This window comes from Selaginella moellendorffii, unplaced genomic scaffold (assembly GCF_000143415.4).
Source record: "Selaginella moellendorffii unplaced genomic scaffold, v1.0 SELMOscaffold_70, whole genome shotgun sequence".
Classification (NCBI taxonomy): domain Eukaryota; kingdom Viridiplantae; phylum Streptophyta; class Lycopodiopsida; order Selaginellales; family Selaginellaceae; genus Selaginella; species Selaginella moellendorffii.
The window spans coordinates 961,123-975,243 of NW_003314331.1; the positions used below are offsets into that span (position 1 = coordinate 961,123).

The following is a 14,121-nucleotide window of genomic DNA, read 5'->3' on the forward strand; positions in this document are numbered from 1 at the left end:
CACAAAACGTAAAAGATTAGTGTTGTGTTTCCTGGACAGAAAAAAAAAAAAAACAAAAAAACAAAGAGCTTCAATATGTTAAAAAATACCATAGCCTCCTTGGAAAAGTGCATTAGATCATGGCACGTGAGAATTGAAACCACTGTATGCGGTGCAATGCTAGAGCAACACCTGAAAGACCAAGCTTGAGAACGCAAGAGATTTACAACTTTTTGTAGATGGCTCCAGCGCTGCGAAAAACATGAAAATCCTATCAATCTTCACGAACTAAAAGCAAAACCACAAACTTTTGACCGTACGTCAAGGAAACGGCGACAGTGGAAGAGGAAATGGTCATGATGTGTTCCAGGGCGTAACAAAACGAAAGTGGCAGAAGCAATGTCATCAGTTCCTTGATCAATGGCTGGAACCAATCAAATCAGGAACAATGTATCGATAGTCTACGTTTTGGCATTTCAAATGCCCAGCAGCCTCAGTATGTAACTATAGGAAGAGTGACCCAGTTGTCAGCACTGGGTATTTGCTCGACACACCACTGGAGGACTCAAGATCTCTTAAAGAATTTGCTTCCACATCCACATTACCTGTTGTGATCTTGTTAATCTAGGGCCTAAGAGCACCGATGAGGGAGAATTCTTTGATCGGGAACCATATGAGATGTTATCCATATGAGAAATTTGAATAGAAATGTTTTAGATGCTGCAACTCCTTGTGACAAAAGGTTGAGAGCAAGTATACTCAAATAAATATTATTATTTGCTGAGTTGTGCAGTAATGTATTTTAATGTAATTATATTCCTCATTATTGCAATCAATATTGAAGTCTCCTGTTGGAATATTCTAAATTATATTTGGTGTAATTGATTTTTAAATTAATTTGTTTTTTTGTGTATATTTGAAATTTATATATATTCTTCTCTAATAAAGTTAATGTTGATGTGTTTGTATTTTTTGGATTGGTGTGTATTATTTATAATATTATTTGCAATATACAGTGGCTGATTATGAATTGTAAAATATAATTGGTAGTGTTGTAAAAGCTTCCTATATGCATATTATATGTGATAATCTATCAAGACAAAAACCTTCAATAATCATATCCATTTAAGCACTAGACTAAGACATAACTATATTCTCTAATGACATGACTTGGTGATGGGTGGTGGCATTGGCATTTTCTATTCATTTTAACAATATATTCTTGCCACAAATAGGGATCATTGGCACCAATATGGTGAAATTCTCACAGCTGCCCCAAACAGATTTCAACAAAGTATGGAATGATTTTGGTCAAGAATTCTATCTGTTCTTCTTGATTCTAAGTGGCAAGCCTTTCTTGAATTCAAGAAATTTCTTGCTATGATGCAAGTGTAGAGAATTTTAAGTCTTATGTCATTGTAGATGTGCTGTTGTGTTGTCTTAAGTTTTTATTTGGTTATCTACCAGCCTCTACTGGGGGCAGATCATGTCCACAAGCCTGGGGAAATGAGATTCCCAATGGAGAGTGTGATAGGATGAGAGAGACCAACACTTCCCACAATTATTGCAAGATTTGAGGAAGAGAGGGTTACAAGAAAATTTTAATTGTTTGATTTAGATATTTTAGGTGTATTCTTATACACTCTTACAAGGTGTTTTAAAGAAAAAATATCAAAAAAAAGGAAAAGAGACTTATAAAACTAAGTGTCTACAATTTATAAATCTAATTGATTAAATGGAAATTTATAATTATAAATATGTGCAATGTAAGATTAATCTAAATAAATAACAACCATTAAGTGGTAGAATATCCTAGAATATCCAAGATATTCTAAGTATATCTTAGTTCCCTTATAAATTTGCTTAAGCAAACCAAAAATACACAGTCATAGTAGAGACATCACCAATTGAATATAGGATAATTTAGATCACTTAAAAGGGTAAGGGCTTTTGGCTTCTCTCTTTATATCACTTATGCAGGGGTATATCATTTTTTATAAGTTGAGTGACACTCAAAGCAATAAAGGTGGCTAACTCCATTAGTCATTTCCTTATCAATAACAATTGGAAGGTGTTTGGGTGCTAATGCATTAGCATTAGACAAAGAAGTTACCCTGTAACTCATTAATTTGATGCATTTATCATAAAACATGAATATTATGAATTTTTTCTAGAATTATTTCTTTGGTAATGGTTTAGATTAGAGTATGCATCGACGAGGATGTTCATATGTCTTAAAAGGGCCTTAAGGCAGAGAGGGATAGGAAGTTTCGAGATGCAATTTGATAAAGAGTCTAAGATGGAGTCTAAAATGGAGTCCCATATAGAGTTTAAGGCGGAGTCCGAGATGGAGTTTGAAGTGGAGTTCGAGATGGAGTTCAAGACTAGGTCCAAGACCAAGACTAAGATTGAGACCGAGACTGATCAAGACTAAAATTGAGATCAAGACTGAGACTGATATGTAAGCAACCAAAAGGAACAATTTGAAAGATGATCCATAGGGGTTCAAATATAAAGGGAAAGGGCCCATGAACAAGAGTGCACCCCTTTTTCCAATTGGTCAAGGGTGTTGGGATAGTTAGAGTTAAGCGTCATTGGGGTTGAATAGTACTAGGCTGGGTGACCTCCCGGGGAGTCCAAACTCAGGAGATTACATGATATTGAGTTTGAGTTTAAGTCCAAGTTCGAACACTAATACAAGTTATGGGGTGAAAGCCCAAAGTGATCGTCCCCTAAGGGGGCGGGGGTCCAAAAGTATAATAAGGAGAGTGTGGGGGTTGAACCCTAATAGAACTATTTTGGCTAGGAAAGATTAATGTGCCTAAGAAGGCTACACCCATGTGGTGGGTGATGATATAACCACTAAAGAGTTTAAGGCTAAAGTGAACACAAATTAATAAGTAAAGTAATTTGGTGAAATGTTCAAAAGTTGACTTTAACTCCTCTAAGAAATCGAATGGTTGATACTCCTACTTGGATACCTAGTGTGGTTTTAATCTAAAGAGTTTAAGGCTAAAGTGAACACTCCTACCTACTTGGATACCTAGTGTGGTTTTAATCTAAAGAGTTTAAGGCTAAAGTGAACACAAATTAATAAGTAAAGTAATTTGGTGAAATGTTCAAAAGTTGACTTTAACTCCTCTAAGAAATCAAATGGTCGATACTCCTACCTACTTGGATACCTAGTGTGGCTCATTAAAACCTCAGGAGCTTACATGATATTGAGTTTGAGTTTGAGTTCAAGTTCGAACACTAATACAAGTTATGGGGTGAAAGCCCAAAGCGATCGTCCCCTAAGGGGGCGGGGGTCCAAAAGTATAATAAGGAGAGTGTGGGGGTTGAACCCTAATAAAACTATTTTGGCTAGGAAAGATTAATGTGCCCAAGAAGGCTACACCCATGTAGTGGGTGATGATATAACCACTAAAGAGTTTAAGGCTAAAGTGAACACAAATTAATAAGTAAAGTAATTTGGTGAAATGTTTAAAAGTTGACTTTAGCTCCTCTAGGAAATCAAATGGTCGATACTCCTACCTACTTGGATACCTAGTGTGGCTCATTAAAACCTCACTTTAGCCATATGGCTAACATATCCAAAGGCAAAAGGTTGGGGGAGTACTCACAAAGGTTATATAGGGCAATAATGTTTTGAAATATCATCTCAAAGTACTAGATTGTGGAAAGGAAGAAAAGTAATCCTTTTAGGTAGTAACTAAGGATATAGTCATGTGGTGAAAAAGTCCCAAATGTTAGTGGGACTTAATAGTCAAGCCTTCAAATCTTAATTTAGTGGTAGTGTTGGTGAGCACAGAAAAGGACTTGATAGGGACCGAAGAAGAAATATTAGAGAAGAGTGTTCTTTATATCTCTAAACATTTTAAGAAAATAAGATGTGGTTATAGGATGACCACTTATGGATGGATGTCTTAGTCTTTAGGAGATAAGATTGTGGTACAAGTGGTCTTGGATGACTAATGAGATAAAAGTGAATGAATATGGCATTAGTGTAACAAGTTGATATATTAATGGTACTTTTAGGTGTGTATTGTGGGATTGGACATATGCAGCACTTAGGCTAAGTGCAAAGGAAAAGTGTTACCATTCATAGAGGTAACAAGTTTATAAATCAGGAATAATACTTATAGAGGTTATAAGTGACACTCCTCCAAGTGGTCAAAGGTGTGATTAAGTGATTAAAGTAGAATGGAAAAATTAGTCATTTATAACTTGGTATTGGAACTATTCTTTAATTTGACTTTAATTAACAATCAAATATATCACTATTTGATATTGACATTTAAAAGTTCCAGAAGTGAAGCTATACTAGAGGAGTTGCATGTCAGGAGGAGTGGCTCTCCACTTTAGTTTATGCATAAACTGGTAGCAATATGGTGGATAGAAAAGGGGCAATAAGGGAATGACTTTGGGATCTTAGGAACAATGGAAAGTTTTTCTTGAAGAGTTAAGAATATAATTCATATAAGCATTTAACTTAGTAAATTAACTAATATGGTTGTGGTAAACAATTATAGTTAGATCATAAGAAGGATAAAAACTCCAAGATAATAAAAGAGTCATAAAATTATCCTTATATAGTTAAAGATGGTGCACATGAATTTAAGAATAAAGTTAATAATTGTGGAAAGTCAAATACGAATGAGGACATATATCCTTGAAATGGTAGTTAGGCTACCTTTAATAAATGCCCGAACAACCCAAGGAGTTTGGGGGTATACTCAAAAGATGAGTCGGTGCTTTCATTATATAAAAGGATAATTCTATAACTTATGTGAAACAAAGAATAATTGTGTCAGAATAACACTTGTAAAAACAGCTTGTATGAATAAAACATAAATATAAGAAGTTGTATTTGAGTATGGTGGCATCTCAAAAATAGCCAATGAGACTAGGACCTTATAGATTGTTAGATTAATAAAGTCCAAAAGTTGAATGACTTAAAAGAGTTAAGGAACAATCTTAAAAGATTAGTGAAAACATATTTGGATAAAAATATGTGGTATCTAGTGAAGGATTGGGAAAATCATGAGATCCAAATATAAAAACAGTGGGTATCTCATTAATGGCAGAAAATGCTATACTAAAGTCATGGAAAAGTGTTTATGTAAAAAAATAACTTTAGCAAGGAGTTATGTGTGATCACTGTAGTGCAATACTAATTAATAGTTGGCATAAAAAATGACTATGGTGGTTTTCGCAAGATAGATACAAGTGGGAAATGTTGTGAAGGTAAGCTCATAAAGTTGATGGTGTAGAAACATCAAATGTCTCAAGAGATGATACCTTAAGATCAAATTATGAGAACCCTTTGCCAAAGGAATTCTAATGAAAATAGGGTTGGCATATCTTGGATATTGTTGGATTTGTATGTTTGTATCGAATATTGATGAAGGTGTGGAAGCATTAGCAATGAATTGAAGGACATAATAACTATGAGGCAAGTAAATAAAATTTAACATGCTCAATACATATTAAGCAATAAAACAATGCAAAAGTAGCATAAAAGCAAAGGGCCAAAAGGAAGCACAAGAGCAAAGCTATGTTGTGAGGGAGAGTAAGCAAGGCTGAGTTGAGAGGGAGAGATGGGAAAGGTTCCTACTAGTAGGAGCAAGGCCATAGCAAAGGAGATTGCTCAAGGTAAGCAAGCATAACTTGCATTTTCCAAAATTCAAGAGGATGAAAGTGAGATGGAGGAAGAAGCACAAGAGGGAAGTTGAAGAGAAGATGATTCATAGGAAGAAATCAACTTGCCCTCTTTAGTTTCAATCATTGAACTTGGTAAATTTTATGTGGGGATAATTGATGAAGTGGCACTAGTTAAGGAGTGGGGCCTTTGAAGAATGGAAAAGCAAGGTTTTCATTGATGTGTGAGTTATGATTTATAAGCATGGTAGTTGGACAAGTAAGTATCTAAATTTGCTAAAGCTAGCAACAATTGAGATAACACAGCTTTATGTGAGTGTGGGTGAAGATTAAGTTTCGAAATCAAACAAGGACAACTACAGTGGATGCGTTGATGAGGATTTCTATTGAGGGTCCACCTATAGACACTTTCAACTTTAACACTGTAATTTAAGCATGGAAAGATGGAATAATGCATAAACATATTTACACTAGTTGGTGTTTTAAACTTCCTTTTATATTCGTTAATTTAAGGATATTTTCATAACTAAATTCTCAAACAACTTGGGATTTTAAGGATTTTTTTTCTTGTACAGTAAAAGAGGTTTGTTATACAATGTATCTCCTCCAACACCCATGCTTCTTCAGGAGGGGCATTGCCATCAACGCAGAGGAGTTTGTGTGTCGAGATGTGGCAGATCCAATGCCCTGGAAGCAGGCAAGCGCTTGCACGCTCTGATCGCGCAGCTGCGATTACATGGCCAACATTGGCCCACCAGAATCGGTAATCTTCTTGTGGAGATGTATGGCAAATGTGGCAGTGCGCACAACGGGCGCACAGCATTGATGCCATTGCCGACAAGAACGTTTTCTCTTGGGGCTTCTTGATCGCCGCTTATGCTAGCAGGGATGAGAGATTTAAGGTTCTTGGGTTGGAGGGAGTAAAACCGGACAAGGTGGCGTTCCTTAGCCTGGTGAGGTCTTGCTTGCATGGCAACCTTGTTCGATTGCTCCTCGAGGAGTGTGGCCGTAGCAGGATTTGCAGATTGCCACAGAGCTTCTGAGGATGTATGGATCACTGCAGGAAGGCCGAATGGCTCGAACGTTTTTGGAGAGTCTTGGACAGAAAGATCTGGTGGCCTGGAATGCGATGATCGACGCTCATGGCCGGTGCGGGCAATGCAAAGAGGCATTTCCAATTTACGAGCAAGCGGACAAAGTCACCTACACGACGCTTCTTTCATGCTGTGACGATCTGGGCGATGGAGAAGAGATCCATGCTTGTGTAGTGAGGGATGGGATCGAATGGGACGTTGCCATGTCCACTGCATTGGTGCGCTGCTACGGTCGCTGCGGAAATCCAGAGAAAGCAGTGGCTGTGTTTGAGAATTTCTCAGGGAATAAGGACGTAGGGCTGTGGACTGCGATGATCCTCTGCTTCGATCAGAACCAAAAGATCACGGAAGCCATTCCGGGGGATGGAGCAGCATGGTTTTCGAGCAAGCAGCTTTACATTGGTTGCTCTTCTCCAGGGATTGTCGAGCTCTTCAAAGTCTGGGTTTAGCACAGGCATGATAAACACGATCAGCTCGAGAGCCATGGAGTTTCTGTGTTCTACTGGAGGAGATGTCTCAACCAGGGACGATCTAGTTGTTGCTACAGCACTGGTGAAATGCTTTGGAAGTCACAGGAGAATCAATGAAGCTGAGGAGGTGTTTGAGAGATTTCGACTCTGTAGATTCGACTTGGTGCTCTGGAACGCCATGGTATGGGCTTATGCCGACACCAGCCATCCCGAAGAAGTTCTGTTCGTGCTGAAAAAGATGGATCTGGAAGGTGGTAAGGCTGATACGTTCACGTTTGCGACGGATTTAACTGCGTGTGCTGCCAGTTGCGAGCATGCATTGCTATAAACGAGCTTTCTTCACGATCGAGCGACCAGTTTGGGGCTTGGATCTGGTAGCAGCAGTTATCAACTCGTACTCCAAGTCCCCCAGAGGCTCGGGCTTGCGAGGAGCGCTTTCGAAGGACTAGCGACGGACAAACGAGATACAGTTGTGTGGAGCTCCATGAACATGGGATACGCACGATCAGGCCACATCCAAGACGCTCTGGAGATCTTCTCGAAGATGGATCATCCGGACAAGATCACAATCGCGCAGGTGCTGGATGCCTACGCGGATCTGGCATGCCTCAGCCAGTGCAAGGCCGCTCATCGGGATTTCGTGTCGCCAAACCAAGAGCTCGAGTCGGAGACAATGGTGGCCAACGCTCTTGTACACATGTACGCGAAGTGTGGGAGCCTGGACGAGGCCAGGAGAGTTTTCGACAGAATGAGCTTGCAGTCCAGGTACATCGTCTTGTGGACTGCCATGATCTCGGCTTACGCCCAGCACGGCCGGAGCTCCGAGTCGATGGAGCTGTTCCAGACGATGCAGCAGCAAGGAGTGGAGCCGAATCAAGTGACTTTCATCAGTATCTTGAGCTCTTGCAGCCACTCGGGCTTGATCGATCAAGCAGCATACTGTTTCTACAGCATGGAGCAAGATCATAGCTTGGTGGCGTCCCAGATTGAATTGCTTTTGAAACTGAATTGAATCAAAGCCGCTTTCTAAGGAGCAAGTCTTATGGTTTATATTCATACCATAGGTGATTCATTTATTTCGTCGTTTATTTTTCCACCCAGTCAAGCACGAATGAAATCGTTTACCTGGACACTAATGGGGCTCTGTACATAATGGACGCCATCTGACCAAGTGATGGAGCCAAAAGCATAGTGTCCCACGGAACGAACTATTTTAGCAGCCTCAAACGTGATCTCATACGACAGTTTTGTCCCAGAGCTGTTGAAATGGAGAATGTCTGGTTTGACTGTAACTTTGACGCTATGCGGCTCTTCCACAATTGCCCTGTAACTTGAGTATGGTGTTCCTACGTTTGTCACAACTCTTTTCACTGTTTTGGCTCCCACCAGGTTGGAGATTGTTATCGAGGGATAGTTCAGCTCAGTGGCTGCTAGAGTCTGAGACGAGCATTTGGAGTGTTCAATCTTGCAAATGCTGCCCAGACTGCAGCAGAAGAGAGCATAGTCTTGAGGAGTGGTAACGTAAACAAGGCCTGGATCTGCTGCTTTGGTTGGATTGATGTGTCCTGCACCATATCCGAAGGGGTTGGAATAACTTAGTGTGAAACTATCAGTTATTATATCCCTTGTGTTGTCCATGTTCCAAGCTGCAAGCGTGATACTTCAGGACAGAACTTGCAAAACCCACAATACCTGTTGTCATAATTGCAGACTTGATTGCGGAGGGGCTCCAATCTGGATGCAAGGATTTAAGCAAAGCCGCGACACCGGAAACGTGAGGACAGGACATGGACGTGCCACTCATCGCTCCAAAACTCTTTGCTGAGCTGCTTGAATGGCTTTTTGGAGGAATAGCAGCGATTATGTCAACGCCAGGAGCAATGATATCAGGCTGCAATGCCGGTGATATATCAGATGTTTGAATTTGAAAACCAAAGGACTCACAAACCTTCAGAATATCAGGAGAAATTGGGTTTGGTCCCCTGGATGAGAAGGTTGCAACAGTAGGGGCTGGTCCAATCCCGGTCACAGTTTCAGGTGGATGGATATAGATCGTTGACGATCTGCAATTGGAGGTAGCCAAGTTCAAATGATGAAGATAAACAAGATCGATCTGGCTTACTTCTCATGTGATCTGTGACCTAAGAGCTGCACACCGCATGCACTGGGAACTACAAATATAGGGAGCGACAAGTTTCCTGTTATCGATATCAATCCGAATGTATCGGTGATTATAATTCCGGTGGCTCCAGCCTTTTCGATAGCATCTAGGTCCACGGGAAGCTCCGCGCTGGAAGCAAGGCAAAGGACATACTTCCCTCTCAGGGTGGTACCATTTAATCTCGCTTCTGTGCAATAGCTGCACAGAATTCACCTCATCAGAGAGACACTAGTGTCCGAATGTATGCATACCCATCCTCCCCAGAGGCAATTCCATGCAATCCAACTTCAGAACCGGTCCGGTGCTGTGATGGCGTTGCCTGTCCAAAAACTTCAAAAATGAAGGTTCATACAGCCATTTTGCAAACCTGGCAAGAGGTAGCATTGTCGGGAAGAACGATCTTTGCATAGAAACCCCGGTCAATAGTGCTTGCTCCCACACTCAGAATCCAGGGAGCAGTGTTCGTGATTGTGGACGGATATGGTCCCGAATTGCCACCACTTGCCACAACCAAAATCCCATTCTGGACTGCATGAAATGCGCCAATTGCAATGCCATCCGTGTTGTAGTCGTACGTATTGTCCACGCCTGCAGAAATGGAGAGGATGTCGACTCCGTCATGAATTGCGTAGTCGATTGCAGAAATAATGTCTGCTTCGAAGCTGCTACTCTCTTCATAGAGTTTGTACATTGCAAGCCTAGCCATTGGTGCTCCACCACGAGCTATTCCACTGCCAAATTCATCATCGCTGGCTCCATATACAAGCCTGCCTACAGCGGTCGACGATGTATGCGTGCCGTGAGAGTTTTTGTCCCTGGGTGATCTGTAGTCTTCCACGCTAGGATCCACACTTTGGTCGAAATATCGAGCTCCTATAAGTTTCCTGCATTCAACCGTTAAAACACATTAAACGACTATACTTCCAAGTCACTCGGAGGTCCCAACAACGAACCTATTACAGTTTGAAGCCGTGAAATTCTCGCCTATTTGACATATTCCCTTCCATCTTGTGGGAACTGGTGGCATTGATTTGTCATTGAAACTCTCAGCTTCAGGCCATACACCTGCAGAAAAGTTCCGAGATTTTGGTATCTGCTGCACACTAGAATCTGAAACTTAACAAACACCTGAATCCACAACCCCAACAATTACGTCCACTCCGAAGCCAGATTCTTGCAAAATGCCTTTGGGCTTCATGACATCCAATCCAAGGAAGTCCCAGCTGTGAGTTGTATGCAGCTTCATCTTTTTGCTGCGGAACACAGACACAACTCCAGGCATCTCTGTTACAGAAGTATTAGCCTGAAAACTGAGAGCACAGCCACTTACTGGACAAAGCTTTTGCATGCCCTGGATTCATATCTGCTGCGAAACCGCTGAATCCATGCCGGTAGCTGTACAAAATAGCACGTTTTGCCAAATCTTCACTTCCCAACACACTGGCCAGCGTGTCGTGATGGGATTTCGTTACCAGTTCGTGGTCTTCAACGGTTTTCTTCCCCATGTAGACTATATAAACCTACGATGGCACCAGTTACCGACCGCTGTAGACTCAATAAAATACTTACCTCTCCCATCAAGCACTGGATTTGAGCCAGAAGAATAAGAAAAGCGATTAGTCGTGCCATTCTTCAGGAGTGCAATGCAATGGAAAATCCCTAGCTGCTTTCCGAGCATACCCGGGGGTTGATATAGAGGCCACCCCAGTCAGCATTCTGACCAGATGTACTGTGTGGGCCTTCAGGCACTCGAATTTTCTTTAGTTGCGATGTTGATCCGGCTGGCCCATCCGACCACTAGTAGTGGAGCCGCAAACAGCCAATGGGGTTGTCTGTAGTGCTGCCACTTCCCCCACCAATTCATTGCAGCAGAACTTTGATTGCAGGATCGAACAGAAACAATGCACAGTACTCATTGCAGGTGAAAAACAAATTCGAGAAGCACATTAGGCTTCGTCCATTGATGATCCTGCATGTAAACACATTCTCTCTACAAAGAAAGTCGATGAACAAGCCGTTCCTGTTCAAAGCTGCGTAAGCTCCTAGTGCGGATAGGAGAATCTGTGTCAATGCAACCACCCTGGAGCCTTTACTTTTGAGATACTTGCGGTGATTACATCCAAATGTATGCAAGCCTGAAGTGGTGAATCTGCTGTCGATGAGGTGGTATGTGGCACTGGCTTTAAACTTAATGTGGTACTGGTATGCTGATGCGAGAGTGACGCCTAGAAATTCAACCAAACCCAAAACAAACAGACCTCTACAATTCAATTTGCAAGGTTCTAAAAAAGACAGCTCTAAGACAAATAATGCTGCTGCCAAGCAGGCCAGGATTTCAAGTTGTTAAAGTTGCATCTTCACATCAAATGCCCGTTTAACTATCACTTAGTCAGATATCGTCGTCGGGAGCACGCTGTCAAAATGCAGCCACATAGCTCTTTTGAGATTTTAGGTGAAGTATTAAAAAAAATTCAAAAAAACTATTACTTGCAGATGACGTTTAATCAAAGACCACGATGAAGTTGGCCACGCCCAGGGCCAGCGGCCCATTTGGAGGAGCACAATTAACTCGCGCCCGAATTTCACCTCTTTATACTGCTCCAGCATGTGGGCTCAATCCACCTGAAAACTAACCTGAAACAAAATGAAAGCAACAAACACGCGTTGACTGAAGAGGATTCTTTGTATCATGGAGATTTGTTTGACCAGTCACACATTTTAAGAGCGGCGTGTGACGGAGGAAAACGGGTTAGCGATAATATAGTTGGCTTTCACTCACGCTGCTCGAACTTTCTTCACAACCAAGTTGCTACTAAAACCGGGAGCACTCCTCTTCACTCCACAGCGCCTCCTCCTGTGAATCGTCTTCTTGATCTTACTGCTGCAATACTCCACGATCCAGGGATGATCCAGCACACCATCCAGCATCAACCTCTCGCTCGGCTCCACAGCCAGCATCCCGCAGATGAGATCCTCCACCTCGTCTGAGAGAGGACAACCATCCGGGAATTCCCCGGCTCGCAACAACTCGATCTCCCTGGATTGCTTGTAGCCTCTCAGCAACTCCCACATGTCGATGTCTGTAGTGTAAAAGCTCTGCAACCTTGAGTCACCATGACCACTCTTACAGCTCGTCATCTCCGGGGCCATATACTTCCCGGTTCCACAGTACTGCGACATCTCCTTGGGGTCGTCCGTGGCCACTCCAAAGTCTCCATCGTGCACGGCAAGAGCGTCCAGCTTGACGAAGATGTTCTTCGGCTTGAGATTCCGGTGGACGATGCCACTGGTATGTATCACCTTGAGCGCCTCCGCCAGAAGCTGGATGGTCTTGGCGGCCTCCTTCTCGCCCAGCGGCCCTCCCTTGATCAATCGATGCCACAGACTAGGGCCGCACAGCTCCATCATCATGGTCCCGTAGCAAGCCCCGCCGCTCCTCTCCCTCACGAAGCCCGCCAAGGAGACCACTCCATCCCGGCATAGCTCGTGGCACCCTTGAGCACGAAAACCTGGCCCTGGCGCCCCAGCCTCTGGCCCCTCGTGTAGATCTTGAGGAGCTCGGCACAATCGTCGTCCTCGAACTCACCGTCTTCGCGCACCATCGTCCTCTCGCGCAATGATATGAGTAGAAACCCTAGCTTCACATAACGACTATATGTCGACGGCTGGGATGGCGTTTTGCCGACGGCTGAGATGTGATCGGCGATCAACGGTGCCGATGTGCCTAACCGTGAATATTTTTCGTCACCTTCTTGGACAGGCAAGACAGCGTAGTTGTAAGTTGAGCTCACTTCCAAACTTTTCTATATAAGCCTCCACAATCTTTTGATCTCGCATTTGTCAAGAAGATTTGGAAGCACAGGACCCAGAACCGGAGGCTTGTCGAGCTGGGCAAGCTACAAAGTTTTCTTCCTCTACAAAGCTCTCATGTTCTTCGCAAGGATTCACCTTGCGAGCTTTGTTCCAGGATTAAAAATGCGGATAAACAACTTGCAATCAACCTGTGACAGGAAACTGGAGGAGCTCAAATTCCTTCTCAAGTTTCTCACACAAAGGCACGTTTTCAAGCCTTCACTCCTCGATCTAACACGTGCAAAGGGGATGATCCACTAGGAAGAACTTTGACGTGTTTGCCGGGGAGGTCGGGGAACTTGCAAAAAGTTGGTCCGGCGGCTGAACACGCAAAAAGCTCAGAATATAACTAGCCTCGGGAAAGAATCACCCAAGTCAAGCAAATGGCAATCCAGCCTCAACAGCTTGGCGGAAGAAAGGATTCTGTCCTCGTACTAGGCTTTTGAAAATTTCTAAGCAGGGGCATTGCGATCGACGGGCTCTTGTGTGGAGAAGTGGCAGATCCAGTGCCCTCGAAGCAGGCAAACTCCATGGCCGCAGGGTCTACAATCTTTTGGTGGAGCGCGCAAGAACGTCTTCTCTTGATCACGGCCTATGCTAGCAGAAAAGAGGGGTGGAGGGAGTGAGCGAAGCAAGGACACTTAAGGTGGCGTTCCTCAGGCTGGCGAGGTCTTGCTGCAGGGCAACCCTGTTCAGGCGCTCCTTGAGGAGTGTGGCCTGAGCAGAGATCTGCAGATTGCCACAGAGATTCTAAGGAATCGAAGCTCTGCTGGCTGGAGAAGTTTTTAAGAAACAGAAAAATCTGGTGACGACAGTGCGGGCAATCCAAAGATACACGAGCACCTACACGACGCTTTGCTGTGACGATCTGGGCGATGGAGAAGAGATCCACGCTTGTGTTGTG

At 42.9% G+C, this 14,121-nt stretch overlaps 3 protein-coding genes across 3 annotated transcripts; 1 reads left to right on the top strand and 2 right to left on the bottom strand.

The window, feature by feature from the left end:
* The first annotated feature begins 7,217 nt into the window (after nucleotides 1-7,217).
* LOC112340784 (pentatricopeptide repeat-containing protein At1g11290, chloroplastic-like) lies at nucleotides 7,218-8,216 on the top strand. The gene is made up of 2 exons (XM_024659766.1): nucleotides 7,218-7,477; nucleotides 7,562-8,216. The coding sequence occupies exons 1-2, from the start codon at nucleotides 7,218-7,220 to the stop codon at nucleotides 8,214-8,216; spliced, it is 915 nt and encodes a 304-aa protein (XP_024515534.1).
* An 11-nt stretch (nucleotides 8,217-8,227) lies between these two features.
* Nucleotides 8,228-10,964, bottom strand: LOC9640542 (subtilisin-like protease SBT3.4). The gene is made up of 10 exons (XM_024659879.1): nucleotides 10,935-10,964; nucleotides 10,696-10,885; nucleotides 10,494-10,649; nucleotides 10,319-10,430; nucleotides 9,733-10,249; nucleotides 9,617-9,684; nucleotides 9,327-9,563; nucleotides 9,153-9,267; nucleotides 8,897-9,095; nucleotides 8,228-8,850 (listed from the first exon to the last, which is right to left on the bottom strand). The coding sequence occupies exons 1-10, from the start codon at nucleotides 10,941-10,943 to the stop codon at nucleotides 8,306-8,308; spliced, it is 2,148 nt and encodes a 715-aa protein (XP_024515647.1). The 5' UTR covers nucleotides 10,944-10,964; the 3' UTR covers nucleotides 8,228-8,305.
* Nucleotides 10,965-12,140: 1,176 nt separating this feature from the next.
* LOC112340785 (serine/threonine-protein kinase H1 homolog) lies at nucleotides 12,141-12,776 on the bottom strand. The gene has a single exon (XM_024659768.1). The coding sequence runs from the start codon at nucleotides 12,774-12,776 to the stop codon at nucleotides 12,141-12,143; it is 636 nt and encodes a 211-aa protein (XP_024515536.1).
* Between the last annotated feature and the right edge of the window lie 1,345 nt (nucleotides 12,777-14,121).